This window comes from Annulohypoxylon truncatum (assembly GCF_022578515.1).
Source record: "Annulohypoxylon truncatum strain CBS 140777 unplaced genomic scaffold F4807scaffold_45, whole genome shotgun sequence".
NCBI classification, from domain to species: domain Eukaryota; kingdom Fungi; phylum Ascomycota; class Sordariomycetes; order Xylariales; family Hypoxylaceae; genus Annulohypoxylon; species Annulohypoxylon truncatum.
Genome location: NW_025953831.1, coordinates 135,445 through 152,846, shown reverse-complemented (window position 1 = coordinate 152,846; position 17,402 = coordinate 135,445). Strand labels below are relative to the sequence as shown.

The 17,402-nt window shown below is 46.0% G+C and overlaps 6 protein-coding genes across 6 annotated transcripts; 4 read left to right on the top strand and 2 right to left on the bottom strand.

Moving 5' to 3' along the window:
- Positions 1-255: 255 nt before the first annotated feature.
- F4807DRAFT_443984 (uncharacterized protein) lies at positions 256-2,454 on the top strand. The gene is made up of 6 exons (XM_047999599.1): positions 256-892; positions 959-1,180; positions 1,245-1,545; positions 1,602-1,720; positions 1,783-1,963; positions 2,032-2,454. Exons 1-6 carry the CDS (start codon positions 755-757, stop codon positions 2,103-2,105), a joined length of 1,035 nt encoding a protein of 344 aa, XP_047849757.1. The 5' UTR covers positions 256-754; the 3' UTR covers positions 2,106-2,454.
- Positions 2,455-3,562: 1,108 nt separating this feature from the next.
- Positions 3,563-4,968, top strand: F4807DRAFT_291295 (uncharacterized protein). The gene has a single exon (XM_047994813.1). The coding sequence runs from the start codon at positions 3,901-3,903 to the stop codon at positions 4,741-4,743; it is 843 nt and encodes a 280-aa protein (XP_047849756.1). The 5' UTR covers positions 3,563-3,900; the 3' UTR covers positions 4,744-4,968.
- A 1,247-nt stretch (positions 4,969-6,215) lies between these two features.
- On the bottom strand, positions 6,216-8,767 carry F4807DRAFT_443971 (amidase signature domain-containing protein). The gene is made up of 10 exons (XM_047999598.1): positions 8,666-8,767; positions 8,246-8,607; positions 7,762-8,183; positions 7,609-7,708; positions 7,456-7,558; positions 7,208-7,408; positions 7,034-7,152; positions 6,801-6,980; positions 6,667-6,746; positions 6,216-6,617 (listed from the first exon to the last, which is right to left on the bottom strand). The coding sequence occupies exons 1-10, from the start codon at positions 8,729-8,731 to the stop codon at positions 6,355-6,357; spliced, it is 1,896 nt and encodes a 631-aa protein (XP_047849755.1). The 5' UTR covers positions 8,732-8,767; the 3' UTR covers positions 6,216-6,354.
- Positions 8,768-9,965: 1,198 nt separating this feature from the next.
- Positions 9,966-11,307, top strand: F4807DRAFT_291243 (uncharacterized protein). The gene is made up of 3 exons (XM_047994812.1): positions 9,966-10,236; positions 10,309-11,081; positions 11,186-11,307. The coding sequence occupies exons 1-2, from the start codon at positions 10,028-10,030 to the stop codon at positions 10,784-10,786; spliced, it is 687 nt and encodes a 228-aa protein (XP_047849754.1). The 5' UTR covers positions 9,966-10,027; the 3' UTR covers positions 10,787-11,081; positions 11,186-11,307.
- Positions 11,308-12,037: 730 nt separating this feature from the next.
- F4807DRAFT_291240 (uncharacterized protein) lies at positions 12,038-13,482 on the bottom strand. The gene is made up of 5 exons (XM_047994811.1): positions 12,962-13,482; positions 12,813-12,894; positions 12,663-12,753; positions 12,360-12,598; positions 12,038-12,307 (listed from the first exon to the last, which is right to left on the bottom strand). Exons 1-5 carry the CDS (start codon positions 13,295-13,297, stop codon positions 12,201-12,203), a joined length of 855 nt encoding a protein of 284 aa, XP_047849753.1. The 5' UTR covers positions 13,298-13,482; the 3' UTR covers positions 12,038-12,200.
- Positions 13,483-14,156: 674 nt separating this feature from the next.
- Positions 14,157-17,381, top strand: F4807DRAFT_471225 (uncharacterized protein; the record flags this gene model as incomplete). Its single annotated transcript, XM_048002903.1, has 4 exons — positions 14,157-14,459; positions 14,536-15,280; positions 15,355-15,922; positions 15,976-17,381. 4 exons carry the CDS (start codon positions 14,157-14,159, stop codon positions 17,189-17,191), a joined length of 2,832 nt encoding a protein of 943 aa, XP_047849752.1. The 3' UTR covers positions 17,192-17,381.
- Between the last annotated feature and the right edge of the window lie 21 nt (positions 17,382-17,402).

The window sequence follows — 17,402 nt, the reverse complement described above, 5'->3', positions numbered from 1 at the left end:
GCTTCAAGTTGAAAGTGGCCTCAACTTGCTGGTAAGCGTCTTATCGATAAGCGGCAGCTGTCGGGAAATTGACGGGACCTGGAAGTTGGAGAAGGTTAGTAGCCAATGAGAACCCGTGTTGGTGTTAGTTTGACTTCTTTAGGCAGGAGTATCACGCTAGTTCCGGTAGTGATGTGGGTATGGGTTACATAATCGAGAGATATCAATGTATGCGTATGTTGAAAGTGACGAGATCTTATGAAACTTAGTAAGGAAAGCACCTTTTTACTTACTTCTCATTATATTCATAACTAGGTAGCTGCAATAAACTACTCGGGAGACCATATGGGTAGTGTGTAGCAGTAATCCGATTATACTAAGAAGCTACGATATTTTACTTAGTAGTACCCAACACATTGTCACAATTTGAATCGACAGTCGCCTTCCCTACCCATGATTACCCCCTGGCCGCTACTTCAAGTTAAGGTCATAAAACGATACAATGTCGAACATGCTTTCCTGACAATGTTAGAAGATAGACTGATTATTTCCAATATCCCCTCTCTCCTTTTCAACCCCGTCTCATCATCCACTCTGAGCCGCTCATCTTCTCATACGCGCCCTTCTTTCAAGCCTAAATGGCCTGTACTTGCTCCTATATTTACCTTGACCTTAAACCTCAGAAACAACCTATCAAGCATTGCGTGTACTTCGTTAGAATATTATCGACTACTCTCACCTCAGAGCTAACAAATCCTATAAAACCATCGCCACCATGTCGGAGACATCGGACAGAACACCTCTCCTTCCGCATCCAGTACAAGCCCAAGGAAGATCAGGCTCTCCTAGTAGCTCTGGTCATCCAGGCCAATCGGGACACCATGGAGGTCGACCTGGCCCATCAGATAGCCACGTACATCTATCCCCTTGGTGCCTCTTGACGTCGCGTTTACTGATGAGATAATCTAATCACAAATAGCCCATCTATCTTCGAGCCTGTCATTCGTCGTGGCGTATCATCGACCAGAGGTTACTCCTGTTACTCCGTCTCCTCTTGACCGGTTATCTTTCAGCAGTGTTTGGTGTTTCGCTCAAATACAAGCTCGACGGCGTAGAAGACATACATACACCTTGGCGTATACTGTTCCAATTCTCGACTGTGTCTTTCTGTACACAATGGGCGTGGCATCTACTGGTGACAGTAGGTCTAATCTCGCCTCGAGCGGTGAAGGTTCCTGGTTTGCTGACTTGGACGGCGAACGCAGCTTTGGACCGCCATGCACCTTATTTTCCCCAAGGCAATAGAGATCGACCCAGATGAATGCCACGGACACAAATTCAGAGCTCATATTCTTCGTTTCCTCTCCCCGCCAAATACGGCAGCCTGTCCTATTCGTCGGTTCTTTTTCAGCATGTTCTATACCATTGCCCACGTTTTCCCTTTCATGAACACGCTGGTTTATTGGGGTTGTCTCGTGCCTTGTGGGCATGGTGGTTTCAAGCCACCTTCTATGCCACATTCTCATGGCGACCTCCTGAGCCGCAACTCGACAGCTAGATTCCCGAGTAGGTGTTAATTGTGTCTCATCCTAGCCACTCTCAAGTACTTACCACGGTAACAGATAAGGGGCTGCTTGAGTTGGAACCTATCGACTCATTCAGCATCATCAACGTCTGGAGCATAACGTCGATTATTGCACTCATCGAGATAGGCTTCCTCAATAGCATTCGCCGACAAACTGTGAGTTTCGCTTGGGAATGTCCAACTTTGCAACCGTTCTCTAACTGAATGTTAAATTGCAGCCAATCACAGCTCATATAGCTGGTGTCATGTTCTGTAGCGGTGCGTATCTTGGCTGGGCGGGGCTTGGAAAAGTTATCACCGGCCATTCGGGACTCTTCTTCCTTGACCCTGATATCATGAAGGAGATGCCGGGGGCCATTATTGCGACATGTATCGTCTTCATTTCCGTATCTCCTGGAGGTAAGCATCTAACAACATATAAGGAATATTCGTCGTCACGAAATAGGCTAACATCGATTGAACGGTAGTCTTTTCGTACATGTATGGGCTCATTGCGATGCGCGAGACTATCACGGCGAAACCATCCCGGTCTAGTTCTTGACAGACAGGAGGTCGCCTTCTCTCTCACGACGAGAAGTGATCCGGTTGGTTGATTCTTATAATAAGGCTGTCAATGAGTAGTGTGCGGTCCCGAAGATAACTTAGAGAAGGCCATAGTTGCGCTATGGCACACAGAACGAGTGCGAGATTGGTGGTGGGATTAAATAAGCACCTAGGCATACATGTGAATGACTGACGCGTGGGGATGAGATAGATGGTGGTTTCACGAGACAACCTAAAATGAGACATCGAATTCATGATTCATGGGTCATCGCAAGCCTCACACAAGGTGACTCGGTAGTTGAATATCGTCATTGCTTTAACCCGAAATTAATGCATCACCAGTATCCCTGTCGTGTCTTTCCCGACTTTTTGGGCCAACCCCACGCTAAAATGCGGAAACGGAACGTTTCAAGGGCCTAAGAAGGGGCCTAAGAAGGGCCTCAGAATCTCTCAACCTCATTCACCAATACAACCTTCTCTGCATATTGTTAATCATAAGCGAGGTACACGATAACGGGTTGCGATTCGCTGAAGACACCAATGGATCGATTTGGATCAATGGCGAAGGCACCAATTCTCGCAGTGCACTGCAGCATGATAAGCCAAGCTTGGATTACCGCCAACTCGCCAATCCGGCTAGCTCGTGCTGTTTGTGGGAGCCACTGAAGATCTGATGAAATCACAATTCCTACAGGTACGCCATTTGTCCCATGCCACGATCACAACAACCTCGGTTCACGATATCTTCTATTCTCCTTGAATGATCCCGACCCAATACTTTGGAAGATTCGTTATCGGAGAGTTTGGCCTCACTTCTAGCCTGGCTTCGGTACAGTATTCCGACGGTGCGCTGTCAGTCATTTACCTGAGTAATGATGCTTCACATAAGTAAATAATATTCCCACCCCCACGTGGCGACGTGCCCAATCGTGCCTTGTTTAACTTCCCGGTCGGTTGGAGTCATTGGCGTGGTCCTTGGGCAGTCTACGTCGCATCCACGACGGGGCGGACATAGAAGCCAGGCAGACACCGGCGGTTCGTCGTGTTGTTTACTGCTTTGGACCTGCTCTGCTGCATGTTTATTGCCCGGCTGGTTAGAGGATGAGGTCGCACTGCAGCTGACGAAGATTCACACTTCGAACATGACCTATTAAGAATCAGGGCTCATATTAACTGCACACGACTGCAGCAGAGTACCGTAACTGCAAACCGGCGCGATGATCTGAGGCCCAATTTAGCGAATCAAGATGCACATTCAGGGATCTAAGGTGTTCCGGGGTCTTTGCCGCTGTCAATGGTGGGTGGGATGCCGGCCAAGCAGCCAAACCAGCCTGGGGAAGGTCGCAAAAAAATCAAGGCGGCATAGAGAGTAGAGGAAGCCTGTAAATGCCCAGCGTAGAGGAGGGTATGCGGCTAAAATATGATGAAAATATAAATATCGTCAACTCCCCCCCCCCTTAATTCTCCCCCCTCTTTTCGTTCTTCCTCCCCCACCACAACCATCAGGGTCGCAAAGCTACTCCAAGGATATTCCCAGATACATTCGTTTATTCCCCTTCGAATCGACTCTGGGATACCGCCCGGACCCCTGTCAATCCTTTTTTCATTGTGCGTCGACTTTCTCTCACCACCTTCACTCTCTAAGTCTACGGAATCCCGAAAACACCTTTTATACGCTCTTTTCGTCGCTCTCTAGTCAATTAATTCTCGTATATCCCGAACCCGAAACGACGTAAAACTCCGTCGACACGCTGTCTCGATTTCTTTCGCTACTACGAACTACCACCGCCGCCATGTTCAAGCGCTCGTTCCGGTCCGCGGACCGAGTCGACAAGTCGGCGAGGCTAAAGAAATCCGGCAACAATGCCAACAACACGGTTCGGGATCCCCAGAAGCTAGCGAAACTACAACGGTCGCTCGAGGAGATTCTCCCAGCTAAGAAGACCCTCACCTCTCCCATCGTCACCCTCACGGTGGGCCGAGAGGCGCGACTGTTCGCGGCGCACGAGGAAGTATTGAGCCAGTCGCCCTTTTTCGAGAGGGCCTGCCGCGATCAATACCTCGAGGCGCAGAGCAAGAGGATTTCGCTTCCCGACGAAGAACCAGAGATCTTCTCGGCCGTTCTCGAGTACCTCTACAAGGGTGACTACTACCCCCGCTTGATGCACAACAAGCACCGAAACTCTTGGGAGCTCGAGGATGCCGTCAGATCACCCGACCCCTCAGAAAACAACCGAGCTGGCCGCGGAGCCGTCGAGGCCACAATGTACGTCTCCAGCGTGGGCCAGTATCTCCTGCGGGATACCGTCGTCTACTGCGCCGCCGACAGGTTCGGACTCGAGGAGCTCAAGCGCCTGTCTCTCCGGAAGCAGGGTCTGCAGAGCGGCATCGACGTCGGAACGATCCTTCGGTCGGCACAGTACGCCTACGACAACACGCCGGACACGGACTCGCGGTTGCGCGCTCATTATCTCGCCCTGATCATCCGATGTCGCAAGACGTTTAAGAGGAGTGGAACCATGCAAGCGGAGATGGAACGCGGCGGCAAACTATTCTTCGACCTATTCGTTGCCATGTGCAACCATCTCGACGACGTCGTGGACATGAGCAACGCTCGGACTCCGAAGACGATCTGAAGAGCTCTTGGATTGCTGTAACAACATGTGTCTACTGAATTATCCGGTCCCATGGGAAGGAATACTACGGCGTTCGAGTGTGAATTTTTAACCTGCTTTACCTTGGCGAGGAACGGAATAGTCATCGGGGAGAATGATTTTTGCTTTTCCTTGTCACCGGCTTCTTCCCTCCACTCAGTCTCTCCCAGATCATAAGTTGTCAGATTGGGACACCATTTGGGAGACTACGAACTCCACTTCTTGTCGAGGTTGGCCAACCATTTTTGATGATGTTTTTATTTTCCGGGAGAGGAGAGGGTATGAACGTACATGGTTTTGCTCATATCGTCCTCTCCATGACTTTCCTATCTCTAATGACCCAAAGGAACACGCACCTACTCAACTCATGTATTCATACGTATACCCACGGTTTTCTCAGGTCTTCGAACTCAGGCGTTTTGGACTATTTTCATGGACGGTTTCGCGCGGGATTTGCTTTTCTTAGCTTATTCGCTGGGCGAAAAGTCCGAAAGGAAAGAAACAAAACAAACGGGTCTAGAGGAGCTTGGGAAAGGGGAAAGGTTTGCGGCTCAACAACAACTTTGCGATATTTGTCTTTTTTCACAGCGTTGCTTTTTTTGAATTTCCCCCACAAAGCGAGTGTTTTTTGCATACGGCGCAAATTGATACCACCAAATTGTCAAGAATCGGGAGACTCGCAAAGGGCAAGCCGGGAGGACAAATTGGAATAATGCACCACGGGCTGGCGCACCTCTTCGCCGCCATCCATCTTCTATGTCTTCACGAACAGCATACCGAAAAAATACCAAAAAAAAAGTCCCAAACGCACACACTCGCTCCGTAGATTATCCTCCTCCCCCCGCGAGGAGAGAGAAATACGGAGCGGAAAAGGTAACGAACGAAACGGAGAGACTGGTATATGCATGTGAAGCTGCATTGGTTCTGCTAGCGCGATGAAGAAGCTGGCATCACGAGAAAAACAAAACAAACAAAATGACAATTCTACCTAGTCTTGACGACTGGCCCAGGTAAAAAATCGAACGACCTGTCCCTAGCGGATAGTTAGCTCAGCTAAAGCCCTCGTCGGGGCGAGATAATGAGAGATTCGGCCACCTCAAGTTTTTGCTGTCTTGACCTAATCTTCGTGAATGTGATATGATGAATGCTTTAATTCCTTGCGACCCCCAATGTGGTTGTTGTGAGCTAGATCCTAACTCATTTACACGAACGTGCGGAATCATAACATGAGACGATCAGAGTAATTCAATTGTACAAAGTTAACGTCAATATTCTTCCAAATCAGTCATTGGTCCCTTTCCGTAGTTTCCATAAAGATAGATGTCTACGTCGAGATCGCGAGGGTGAGTAGATATCGGGGAATAGGGGTCGTTAGCCCGTATCAGGAGGCTATCTGGAAGTGAGCCCCTGAATAGGTCAGCTCCACAAATATCCCCAGCAGCAGGCCGCATATGCGATATCATAACAGTGAATTCTCTATTAATGGTGGATAATATGAGTAGGTACTAATGAAATGTTATAATCCCCTTCCCACGATAACTTCACCTGCGCTTTCCATGCCTAAAATTATCTCAGGAAAACACTGTTCCATTCCTACTCCATACTATGGCCATTTTTAGCTACGGAAGTGGTTTTAATTCCATTCGTCGTGCCATTTTGAGTTGTGGATGATACTGATGCGACAGAGAAGGCCTGGAATCCCGTTGTCAAGGACGTTGGTCTTCCAGTATACTCAAGTAATCTCTTTGCAAGCTCTATGAGCATCGCATCACTACCCCTGGCCCCTATGATAGACATAGCCATTGGTAAGCTCTCCTCTTTTTGAGATATACGTGAGAAATATTTGTACTCCCCCACTTGAAGATGTTAGTTATGATGACTTACATATGGACGCCCTTCACTTACCTGGCAACACGATCTCTGGGAGTCCTCCGTAGACGCTGATACAGTCATGTCGAGTTTCATAATCATCATAATCGCGTTTACTATAATAGTATGTGGTTAGAAACTACCTAGTTTGATATCAGCAGATAACTTACTTTGGAAGTGTATCCCGATAGCGTGGACCAAACCCCCTAGCGGTGGGAAGTACGATGATGGATTCAGAACCTCCATCACCAGCTGTCTTCATCACTTCATCTTCAAACCACTTGCGGAAGAATAGCATTCTTCTTCCCGCTTCCGCTCGCCTCTCTTTAGATATCTTCTTTGCTTCGTCCCTGCGCCACTACATGTCAATTGTACTCCAACCTGCCAAATTCGGACAACGTACCATTCAAATTGGACACCGGGCTCGATGAATGGTGACCTCCCATCGTTCAGCTTTTGGTACTCTTCACGGAAGGAATCGTAGAAGTGGTAATTATCGTAGATCATACAGTGTGGGAGGGCCCACAAGTCAGTTAATAAACGTAATATGGTCTAAATCTGACGGAACGAATCTTACATATAACAAGTATCGGTCCATGTTCTCACCAGTTCCGTCTGGGTTCTGGGCTAAAAATAGGTTATTGAAGTCAATAGGGTCTTCGTTGACTTGGAGGAAGTCTTTGGTATCAGTAATAAACTTTTCAATATGCTCATTAACGGATGGATAGCCAGTATTCCAATGGCACCATCGCGTGGGTTTGAGGATCCTCTTTGGAAACTAGCTATTGTTAATTCATGTAACCCTCTAATAGAAAATCAAGATACCTTGAAGGGCTCTTTCAAGTTAAGAGAAGGATCCCATAAGTTCATAATTCGTTGGAAGAGGTTAATATCTCGGCATAGAATACCTGGACAATCCAGAATCTCACTAGAATCTATTGTCAGAGCTGAAAAGTGGGATATTGCATCGAAACTCACGGGCTTTGGGGAAGGATTCCCTTCATTGGCAAGACACCATGCGTTGGTCTCATCGTAAAAAGACCGTAGACATTTGCCGGTCCCCGAATACTACCGGTAGCTACGGATCACATCATCAGTAGTATCCAAGGGAAAGCCTTGTGATGAACCTACTATCTGTTCCAAGTGCTGCATCAAGCCAGTCATAAGAAGCCACGGCTCCAGCACTTCCACCACTGCTACCAGACTGGGATTGATATCCTTCACCGCGGGGGTTGAAATTGGAAAAGTAGTCCAGATAATCTACCGGATCTTGTCCAACGGCAAACTGACCTGTTCGAGTTTTGCCAACAATGATAGCCCCAAGGCCGACTAGCCTTTCCACCGCTGGGGCTGTTTGATCTCGAGGAAGATAAAGTTCATGGTATGCTCTATTTCCCCCTGATGTTCGTATTCCCTTGATATCGATGATATCTTTGACCGCTATTCGAAGTCCATTGAGGGGTTTCTCCTCAGTCGGCCTGTGATGTAGTCTGGAAGGGACGGCGATGGTAGGATGCAACCCTCCAGTAACCGTGCATGGGAACGGAACATAGCTAGGTAGTTAGGTACGCAGATAAGCCTTTATAAACGACAATTGGAGAGATTCTGAGCTTACCTATCGTCGATCGCAGTGATGGAAAGAGAAAAGCAATCAAGTGGGTCTGGATATAGCCTCCAAGCCCGATGCAAACCCCGTGAAGTCAGAAAATAGGGGCCCTCCGCAACAACCCGGTTTCGATCCAAGACAGCGAATGTTTCTGTTGACCATAGCTCTCTTAACTGGCCAATAATTTCGGCTAATGATTGTTTTTTATCGGAGAGAAATACCACATTTTGCAAGAATAGAGGGCAAAAGACATCGTCTTCATCCAGGAAGCTTTTGGCCTTGTCGTCCAAATCTTTGGCTGATGTCCCACTTTCGTCGATTGCTAGAACAGTGACAGGCTGAACGTCAGACCTAGCCTCGCTCCAATCTACCTAATAAATTTGATCAGCGCTGTCGTGTTACCATACATAGAGAATGTGCTTGACGGACGTCGGGTTTAGCGTTCGCATAGAGGAAGCGCTCCCCTATTTGGATAAATGGTTGCTCCCAGAGCATTTCTTCTCACAAGAGGTTGAAAATCAACGTAGAAATATTTTAATGAGAATTATGAGCACAAGAAAGTATTGGAGCAATCCGGTCTTATAAAATATTGAGAAATTTATACAAGGCTCCCATATCTACAACCCCCACACAACGAAAACTGCAACCTGTTTTATGTAGCCCGTCATACATTGGCGCCATGGCTTAAATTGAAGCATGTAGAGGTACTTGGATTACATGTCAGGTTACCTAGTATCCTGAATCATGTAAATGTCATATACTTGTATACCCCCAAAGATATCATCAATTCTCACATTATGGTTAAATATGAGATCTGTATGGATACTTAAGTCATCCAAGTTCAGCCTCATACAAATCTACAAGGTAAGTACTCAGGTACCTAGGTAAAAGTGTTGCCGAGTCTGGAGAAACGTTATTATAAGTTACCTAGGTATTTACTTGTCTTCCTATCCTGTTGACACACGAACCTATTTTTTTTTTTCATGTACGCCACATCTCATCAATGAATCATTCTGATACAATCTCACTTTTATAATCATGCCTTACTCTATGGGGATTCGTATCCCTAAGGCAAGTTTTCTTAAAAGAGCTCTGAAGCGTACGTTGGATAAGATTTCTACCTAATATTGAGTGTTGTATGTCTTTCTTTACTCACTGTGGAATCTAGGTAGATGGTATACTTCCGAGGAAACTCGCGCGAACTTTTTACGTGCCATAATCGGCGATGATGAAATTTCTGATCATCAAGTCCTCCTTGATCCCGAATGTGAGACATATCTCGCACACCTGCAAAAGGAAGTCCAACATCATGCAAAGACTTTTACGCTTCCCTGGGCGGCACCTCTGGCATCTACAGGAGACCAAGAGAATATCCTCGCCTTTATTATGCTTGTTGCAAGACATGTGCGAGGGAATTTGAGCGCGCCAATATCCATCGATTCTTGTAAAGTTCATATCCTTATGTCAGGCATTTTGACCTCTCAGGACCTCACGCTGGACCAGAACCTTCTTGTTGAGCATGCAATATTTACAAGCCTTGGACTTGTGAGTTTCCTTTACCTCCCAAATGCGGACATCTACGAAGGCATCAATGTCGGAAGTCAGCACAAAGTCGATGTATACAGCCAGATATCTCAGGATATTGAGGGGATCTTTAACCAAATCCAGGATCGTCAACCAAGCACTAACTTCATAGAATTCCTGGCCGGGTTTGGTGCAGTATACCCCTATTCTATCCAAGAAGGGATTGGGCATCAACAAATCGAGACTAGGACGGAAACCCCACGGATAATGAGTATCTACGTGGAAGACGTGAATGCCCACACCTTGATGATTTTAGGCTTCGTTAGGATAAAATGGACAGTAACGTTAAGTTCCCATTTATGCTTCGAACCTCAACCGCCCACTTTATACCTCTTCCGTTTTCCATTCATCATAGATCGTCAACTACGCGCTTTACATTCGAATACAGCACCAGATCATTGGTGTCTAATTGATATGTAAGTTTTACCTATACTAAATGTGTCTCAAGTTCTGATCAAGGATTCGTGAAATTCTTACACCGACATCAGTTTGAACCAAACTCGAGACGTCTCCGATGACTTTGTATCCAATACCGAACTGAGAGATTACTATACAGAATTCCTCCTCACATATCGAATATTGTTTGGTCAAAAAGCATCTTCGCGAAGACAATTTCTAAGATCTTTCAATCACGTGGATGAACATCTACAGTTCCTCAGTCGCCCTAAAGTTCTGGCCTCCTTGTGCCTAGAGAAGCTCTACGACTTGACCTGGACCAAAGAAAGGCAGGTTTATTCTGCAAATGAAGATCTACCCTTCTTCGGAGACAAACTTCTCCGAGTCCAAATTTACATGAGCCAAATGAGACCTACAGGTATACGTGACCTCTGGATGGACCGTCGAAGTAAGCATACTTGGTGGACATTCTGGGCAGTCATCGTGATCGGGATTCCGAGCCTTCTCGTCAGCATCCTGCAGTGTATCCTGGCCGGCGTACAGATATCGGTGGCTAAATCAAATCAATGACATGTATTCATCTCTGAATACTTGATACCGACGTACATAGCCTCCAAGTCGCTAGTTGCGGTGAAAATCTAAAAGCAAAAACATCGCATTGGGCAACATAATGCGATGCAGTTTTCCGCGGCTTGCGCGCTGTTAATATTCAATTAGTATAAGATCAACGCGCTTAGACTTGCTATATTTTTGCACATTGTAGCTTTCAAAGTTTCACTTGAGGCTCTACTTCTGCTACAATATCAACTCCAGATACTTAGGTACCTACCTAAGCAGGATATGCCGAACACGGGATGTGTCCAACGTAAGTCTGTCCCCATGATATTCTTTGGGGCTCAAGCCAGGAAAACCGTGTCCAACCATGCCGCTTAATTCTTATCAAAGTGCGTAATTAATGGTAAAGTGTAGGATAATGACCACAGCTTAGGCCAATCAACAACACTGTGGCATGCCCGTCCATTCACCGGTCTCACATCAACGGTTATGATCGCCTCTGTTATCAGTCGATTTGTGGGCGAAGTGGAAGTATCAAATACACTCAAGTCTTAATATGATTGCATATATGTATCATATACCTACCTAATTAATATGAAGGGCTAGTTTTTGTTCATGTGAAGCACTACTCCTGTTAAGAGTTATAGGAATCCATCAAACATAGTAGGCATCTTACCTACTCGAGCAAATTTCTACGAAGTTCGCACGGAATAATAAACAATACGCGTAAGTCTTGATACATATTTGAGTTTGGAAATATCTGCAAATGATATAGACTAACATCACTAGACTAGAAACATGTCTGACAAAAACCCCCACTGCGTATTTAACACCGAAGGCGTGGAACGATGGGGTACCTTGAACAGTTCCGACCTTGAAATTGGCGATCTTCAAAAGATTCGTTCCAACACCGATGAGAAACTACAGCCATGGAAAATATGGAAAGAAAAGGCACTTGGAATGCATGACGACCACGGGAATAGGCCATGGGCTAGCTGGACATTCGATAGCGATAATCCTAGAAGTAAGCCGTGGGGTCAGTGGATGAAGATCGAATGGATTCGAGCCGGCGGAATGCCAGGTGCTGCGCCTAGTCAGAATCATCAAGGTGGATAACGGACGTTGAAGCTTCTTACCTATAACCTACATGATACTTGATGTCACTTTGGTAGTCAACGATTAATGAACATGACTTAAAAATTTATGAATAATATTTTGGCATTTAATAGGTGCCACTAGGAGTTACCGTTGCCGATAACTGACATACATGAGAAATCATATTGTCGCAGAATGAAGGCTTTTTGATGGTAAAACGATGTCCAGCGTTGTCTTTGTGAATTGACTCAGGGGCTCAATTTGTGGGTCCCCTATCCCCCTTAAAACGTACCTAGGTACCTCCCTATCCATCTCCTATGTCCCTGGGTAGTAGTCACTTGGGAACGCTAGGGAAAAACACCATGGTTCGAAATTCGATGCTTTCACGCGGAGTGAATTCGAGTGGGAGATTCTTCATTCGAAAGGAACCGTGTGCGCATACTACTTTGTTTAGTGATTAAATAGGCCCTCGACGATTTTAGTAGGCTCTTACATTTAGCCATGCCTACTGATTGATCTGTCTCAGCACATTTGAGTAGCCAAAGCTCGTCTGGGTTTTGGTCACTCAAGTAGAACCATCTCTGATTCTTGTTGTGAATCATGCTGAAAACTTCACCATCGTAATGCGGAAATATCATATCCGTTGCAATCATATCCCGATGGTCGATAGAGGAGTAGTCACAGACGGCAAGTGGCCAGTCTTTGATAGGACCGCTAAGAGGACGCCATAAACTAGAAAGAAGTTAGTATCGTCAATTTGCTAGTGTTGCAGGAATACACATGTGGGAAATTTTACTTGATAATCTGAACCCGTTCTTTCAAGAGAATTGTCGCCTCATCGCCCATATCTCTCATAACACGTCTTAGACAACTACCCAGAGTATTATCTGCGAGATTTATTAGAATGTTACCTAAACAGGGAACTGAGAAAAGCAAATATGCGTACCGCAATGCGCTGTGGGTATTGGACTAGACGCTGATTTAGTTCCATACGAACCCGGCTCGAAACCTGGCATCATTTTCCGTTTCTTCCAAAGATGACTCGGTAAGTACTGGAATATACAAGGAAAGAAAGTACCAGATGTATTAACTCACAGTAAAATCAAAAATCTCAACTCTTTCCGCCCCAGTAGCTCTCTTAATAATCTCCTTGACTTTAGGCTCGTACTCTTTCATAATCCATGAATCGTCTTCAAAATCTTTGGAAGTTCCAAAGGCTTCCTCTTTTACAAGCTGGAACCCATTCTGCTCGAGCGTGTAGGCATTTTCTTTGCCTCGAATATCATGTACTGTGACAGGTTCGTGGAGCGTGCGAAGGTTTGATTGGCGAGCTCCTTCAATCTCAAAGAAAGGTATGTTAGAGAAAAATGGTTTCTCCCTCTCATAGAGCCTCATAGGAGACAAAAATGCTATGGACGATTCGGCCTCCATGTTCAAGAAGACAACTTGGTGCCTGTCTCTACCATTGGGACCCTATTGCCACCAAGGTAGCGAGCCGGGGGTTCGTCACTCAAATCATGACTTCGACGAGGAATGAGAGTCATGGATAGTGTGTAACATCAAGGCTCACTAGCCAATGAGTCCTCATATTGCTTAGAACTGAAAATGTAAAGTATCAGTACAACTGAGAGAATTATATGCCGCAGAGCCTCGTCTTGTCGTGGCAAATCCCTACCGACATAGATAGATAATGCAAATTCTGCGGATGGGGGTCAAATGGGATGAAAGCAAGCTGACATGACCACATCAGCCATCCATCCAACGTGTTCTCTACAACCCAGCAAAATTGCACATGTAACCATTAATTTACCACCTTGGGGAAGCACCAGCTGTGATCGTGTCCATATAGCTTCCAAATGTGCGAGAATCTGAGGGGTATCAGTCTCACCGAGTGCTTCTCGCAAGGCAGCCCTGCTTGTCTTGGGGACACATGGTGGCTGTAAGCCATCATCGGGACTCTACCGGTGTGTCTTTTATTTTGCCGCCAGCGCCGTCGCATTGCCTCGCCGCTGTGAGACCTACCTATATCCCCGGGAGCCTCATGTAATTAGCAACCCTACGGCCATTCTCTTCGAAGAGCGTCCTCATGTTAAAAAGCGTTTGGTCGGGTTGAAATGTGATAAATTGTCCGACATGAGCCTTTCGTTGTCAGTAGATAGAATAATAAATAATAATGAAAATTTATATATTGCTTAAGTGCCGTGAAGGATTTTCTAGGTAGTTTTGATCCAAAAGCAATGCTGCACATCATACCGCATAATGCAACATTACCCCATAAGCCACGCCCACGATGACAACACAGATATGCCGAGGGGGTTGGACCGGACTTGGAGAATTCATCAAATCAAGCCTAAGGCAAGAGGACGTTGAAGCACTCATGCTGTGTCCCGATGTTCCAACGCAGGAATCCGCTTGGAGTATTATATCCGTCAGTATCACAGGGTTTCAACTTCAATCCCGGATAAGGGGTCTTCTCCAATCTCACGCTGAATTATGCGACAATATCCGAGCACCTAGCACCACCCTGACTATCAGGAACTCGGAGTTTACCATCCGTAAAATCCTATGGAGCTTACTCATTTGTACTATTCAGGTGCGTTTAAAGTCGATAGAGGTCCCATTTGGCAGAAGACGATGACATAGAAAGAAACTGATGGCTCTTCTATTAGTTAGTTTCTCAAAATCACAAGAGCGACGTTGTCGAGAATTATATCGATTTGGTGGCAAAACTACAGCGCCCCGTATCAAGCGCATATACTCTCGCCACGTCAGGGGCGGTCATGATGCCTAAGGTTGCGGAAGCTATAGAGGAGGCTCTCAGTTGTATTGCTACATTCCTATGTAGTTCTTTCAAATTCTTCCGCCTCAGACGTCATGATAAATTGGCCGGTCATGCCTGGAAACAGCTTGAAAATGTAAACGAAAGAACAGAGCATGATGTCAGCCAAAAACTCTCACACATCAAGACCAAATTGCGAGCTGGGCACCAACGTAGAACGGATTCACAAATGACAGAGATTCTAAAAAGGCTAGAGACCATAAACACGTCCAACACACCCCAAATCTCCCTTCGCATACTACCGTTTCCACAGAATCCCCGATTCTTCGGGCGAAAAACCGAATTGTCACAGATAGACAAGCTTCTTAGAGTAGATGACAGCAGTGCTTCTTCATCACAGAAAGCAGTCGCGCTATACGGAATTGGCGGAGTGGGTAAAACGCAAATAGCGCTACAATACGCCTACATCAACACATCATCATGGAGTGTAATTCTCTGGGTCTCTGCCGTTTCGAAACTACAACTTGCAGAAGAATACCATAGGATTGCCGTAAGAGCCGGTCTTGTTGCGACCTCTAACTGTAGCAACGTTGAATCATCCCGACAGCTAGTTCTGGATTGGCTTGCTTCTCTTCGTAAGTAGCCCACTCCTGTTGTGCACATGATAGGTATTTGAAGGACATAATAAAAGACTAATCGATAGAAATAGATGAGAGTTGGTTATTAATATTTGATAATGTCGACGAAGAAGCAGAACTTGAAACGTACTGGCCATCTGGGCCCCAAGGCGCTATTATCATGACAACTCGTAACCCATTACTTACTATGGCAACGACATCTATCGGCATCGAACCTTTCAGTACCGCAGAAGGATCCGCATTTCTATATTCGCTAATCGCAAAAGTACCAGGGACACGCGGATCTGACCATGACTCAGAAGCTATCTCTAACCGGCTGGGAGGTCTGCCTCTCGCAATCAACCAGATGGCGGCATTCATACTATCCAGGGCAATGTCTCTAGATGAGTTTCGAAAGATGTATGAAAAGTTCAGCCAGAAATATAACGGCATCGCAAGGCCAGGGTCGACATTCTATTATAAATATACAATCAACAGCACATGGGAATTGTCACTTTCTAAACTGAGTCGAGATTCGAAGGCCCTTCTTCAAATCCTGTCGTTTTTTCAACCGGATGGAATTCCTGTAGAAGTACTTCGCCCCCTATCGAGCGATACGGCCACAGGAGCTGTTGCTGGGGCCCCGAATGGAGAAGAAGAGTAACGAAACCCATGATAAAACAAACTTTCTCTGCACACTAATATCCTAACAGAATATCTGAAGCCATCGGAGGCCTCGTGGAAAGGGCACTAATCAAACGTGTAGGCGAGATTGATAGCTATGTTATGCATCGGCTAGTCAAGGAGACGACGTACAAGAATATGGATAAGGTCGAATGTTTGCAGGCGTATAAAACTGCAGTTTACCTAGCAAATTCGATATTCCCTAAACAGAATGCCGGAACCCTGATGGTCAAGCACTGGCCTGAGTGCGAGAGATACTTGCGCCAAGTTCTAACCTTGGTGTCCCACTACGGGGAACTCAAGCAAGAGTTGACACCTCTTTCGGACTTAGCCGAACTAACAAGCAATGCAGCTTGGTATATGGATGAGCGCGGCCTTGGCCATCATGCTCTTGACTTGATTCAAGTCGGATTGGAGAACTGCGGTTCTGCGAAGACTCCGGTCGAAGCACATCTGCACAACACGGCTGGTACCATATATTCCGTCCAGAATAAGTCCGATTTGGCTTTGAATGAACTACACATGACCAAGGACATATACGAGTCTCTCTACGGAAAAGACGACCTCACAGTAGCAGGGGCCTACAACAACATTGCCAATATCTTAACAGCCAACGGTGAATATGAAGCAGCATTATCGATGCATCGAAAAGCGGTCGATATAAGACAGCAGCCACACGAGACCCGAGACATTACGCTTGGTCAGTCATTTGGAAATATCGCTCACTGCCATTATCTGAGTGGCCAGATAGAAGCAGCCAAAGAGACTGTTCAAAAATCCATAACTCTATGGGAAGAACACTATGGGCGCTATAGTATGCCGGTCGCTAAGCTCCTCTACCTTGAAGGAAACATCTGCCGTGCAGCTGGCGACCTATATCGGGCCCTTCAAGTGCACAATGAAGTGCTTGGGATTCGTAAAGACATCCTTGGACAGCATGAAGCTACCGCAGCATCACACTACAAGATAGCTTGCATCCTCGAGCAACAGGGGGAGTACATCAACGCCGAGGATCATCTCAGACAGTCGATAGAAGCCTGTGGTAATGATGAAGCAATAGCAGGATCTAGAGCACGAGGGATGTATCGGAGAGCTATGGTATTGACGAAACTTGGAAGGGATGAAGAAGCAAACGAGGAGAAGACGAAAGCCGGAAAACTGCGCGAATCGGCATTTGGCATTCCTTTGGATGAGAGAGACTCACAGGAAAGTTATGACTCCTTGATATGGTTGAATTATAGATAATGGGAAACGATGTTTAGACAGAGTGTGGTGATAGGGAAAATTGGACAATCGTTACGAAAGTAGAACATTGACCTCTTAACCCCTTAACCCCTTAACCCCTATATATACCTAGGTACCTACCTACGTATTTCGTGTATTACGTCATTAGGACTACATGCATGTAACGCGTTACATTTATGCAATAAGAAACTCACTTTTTCCACCAATAAGA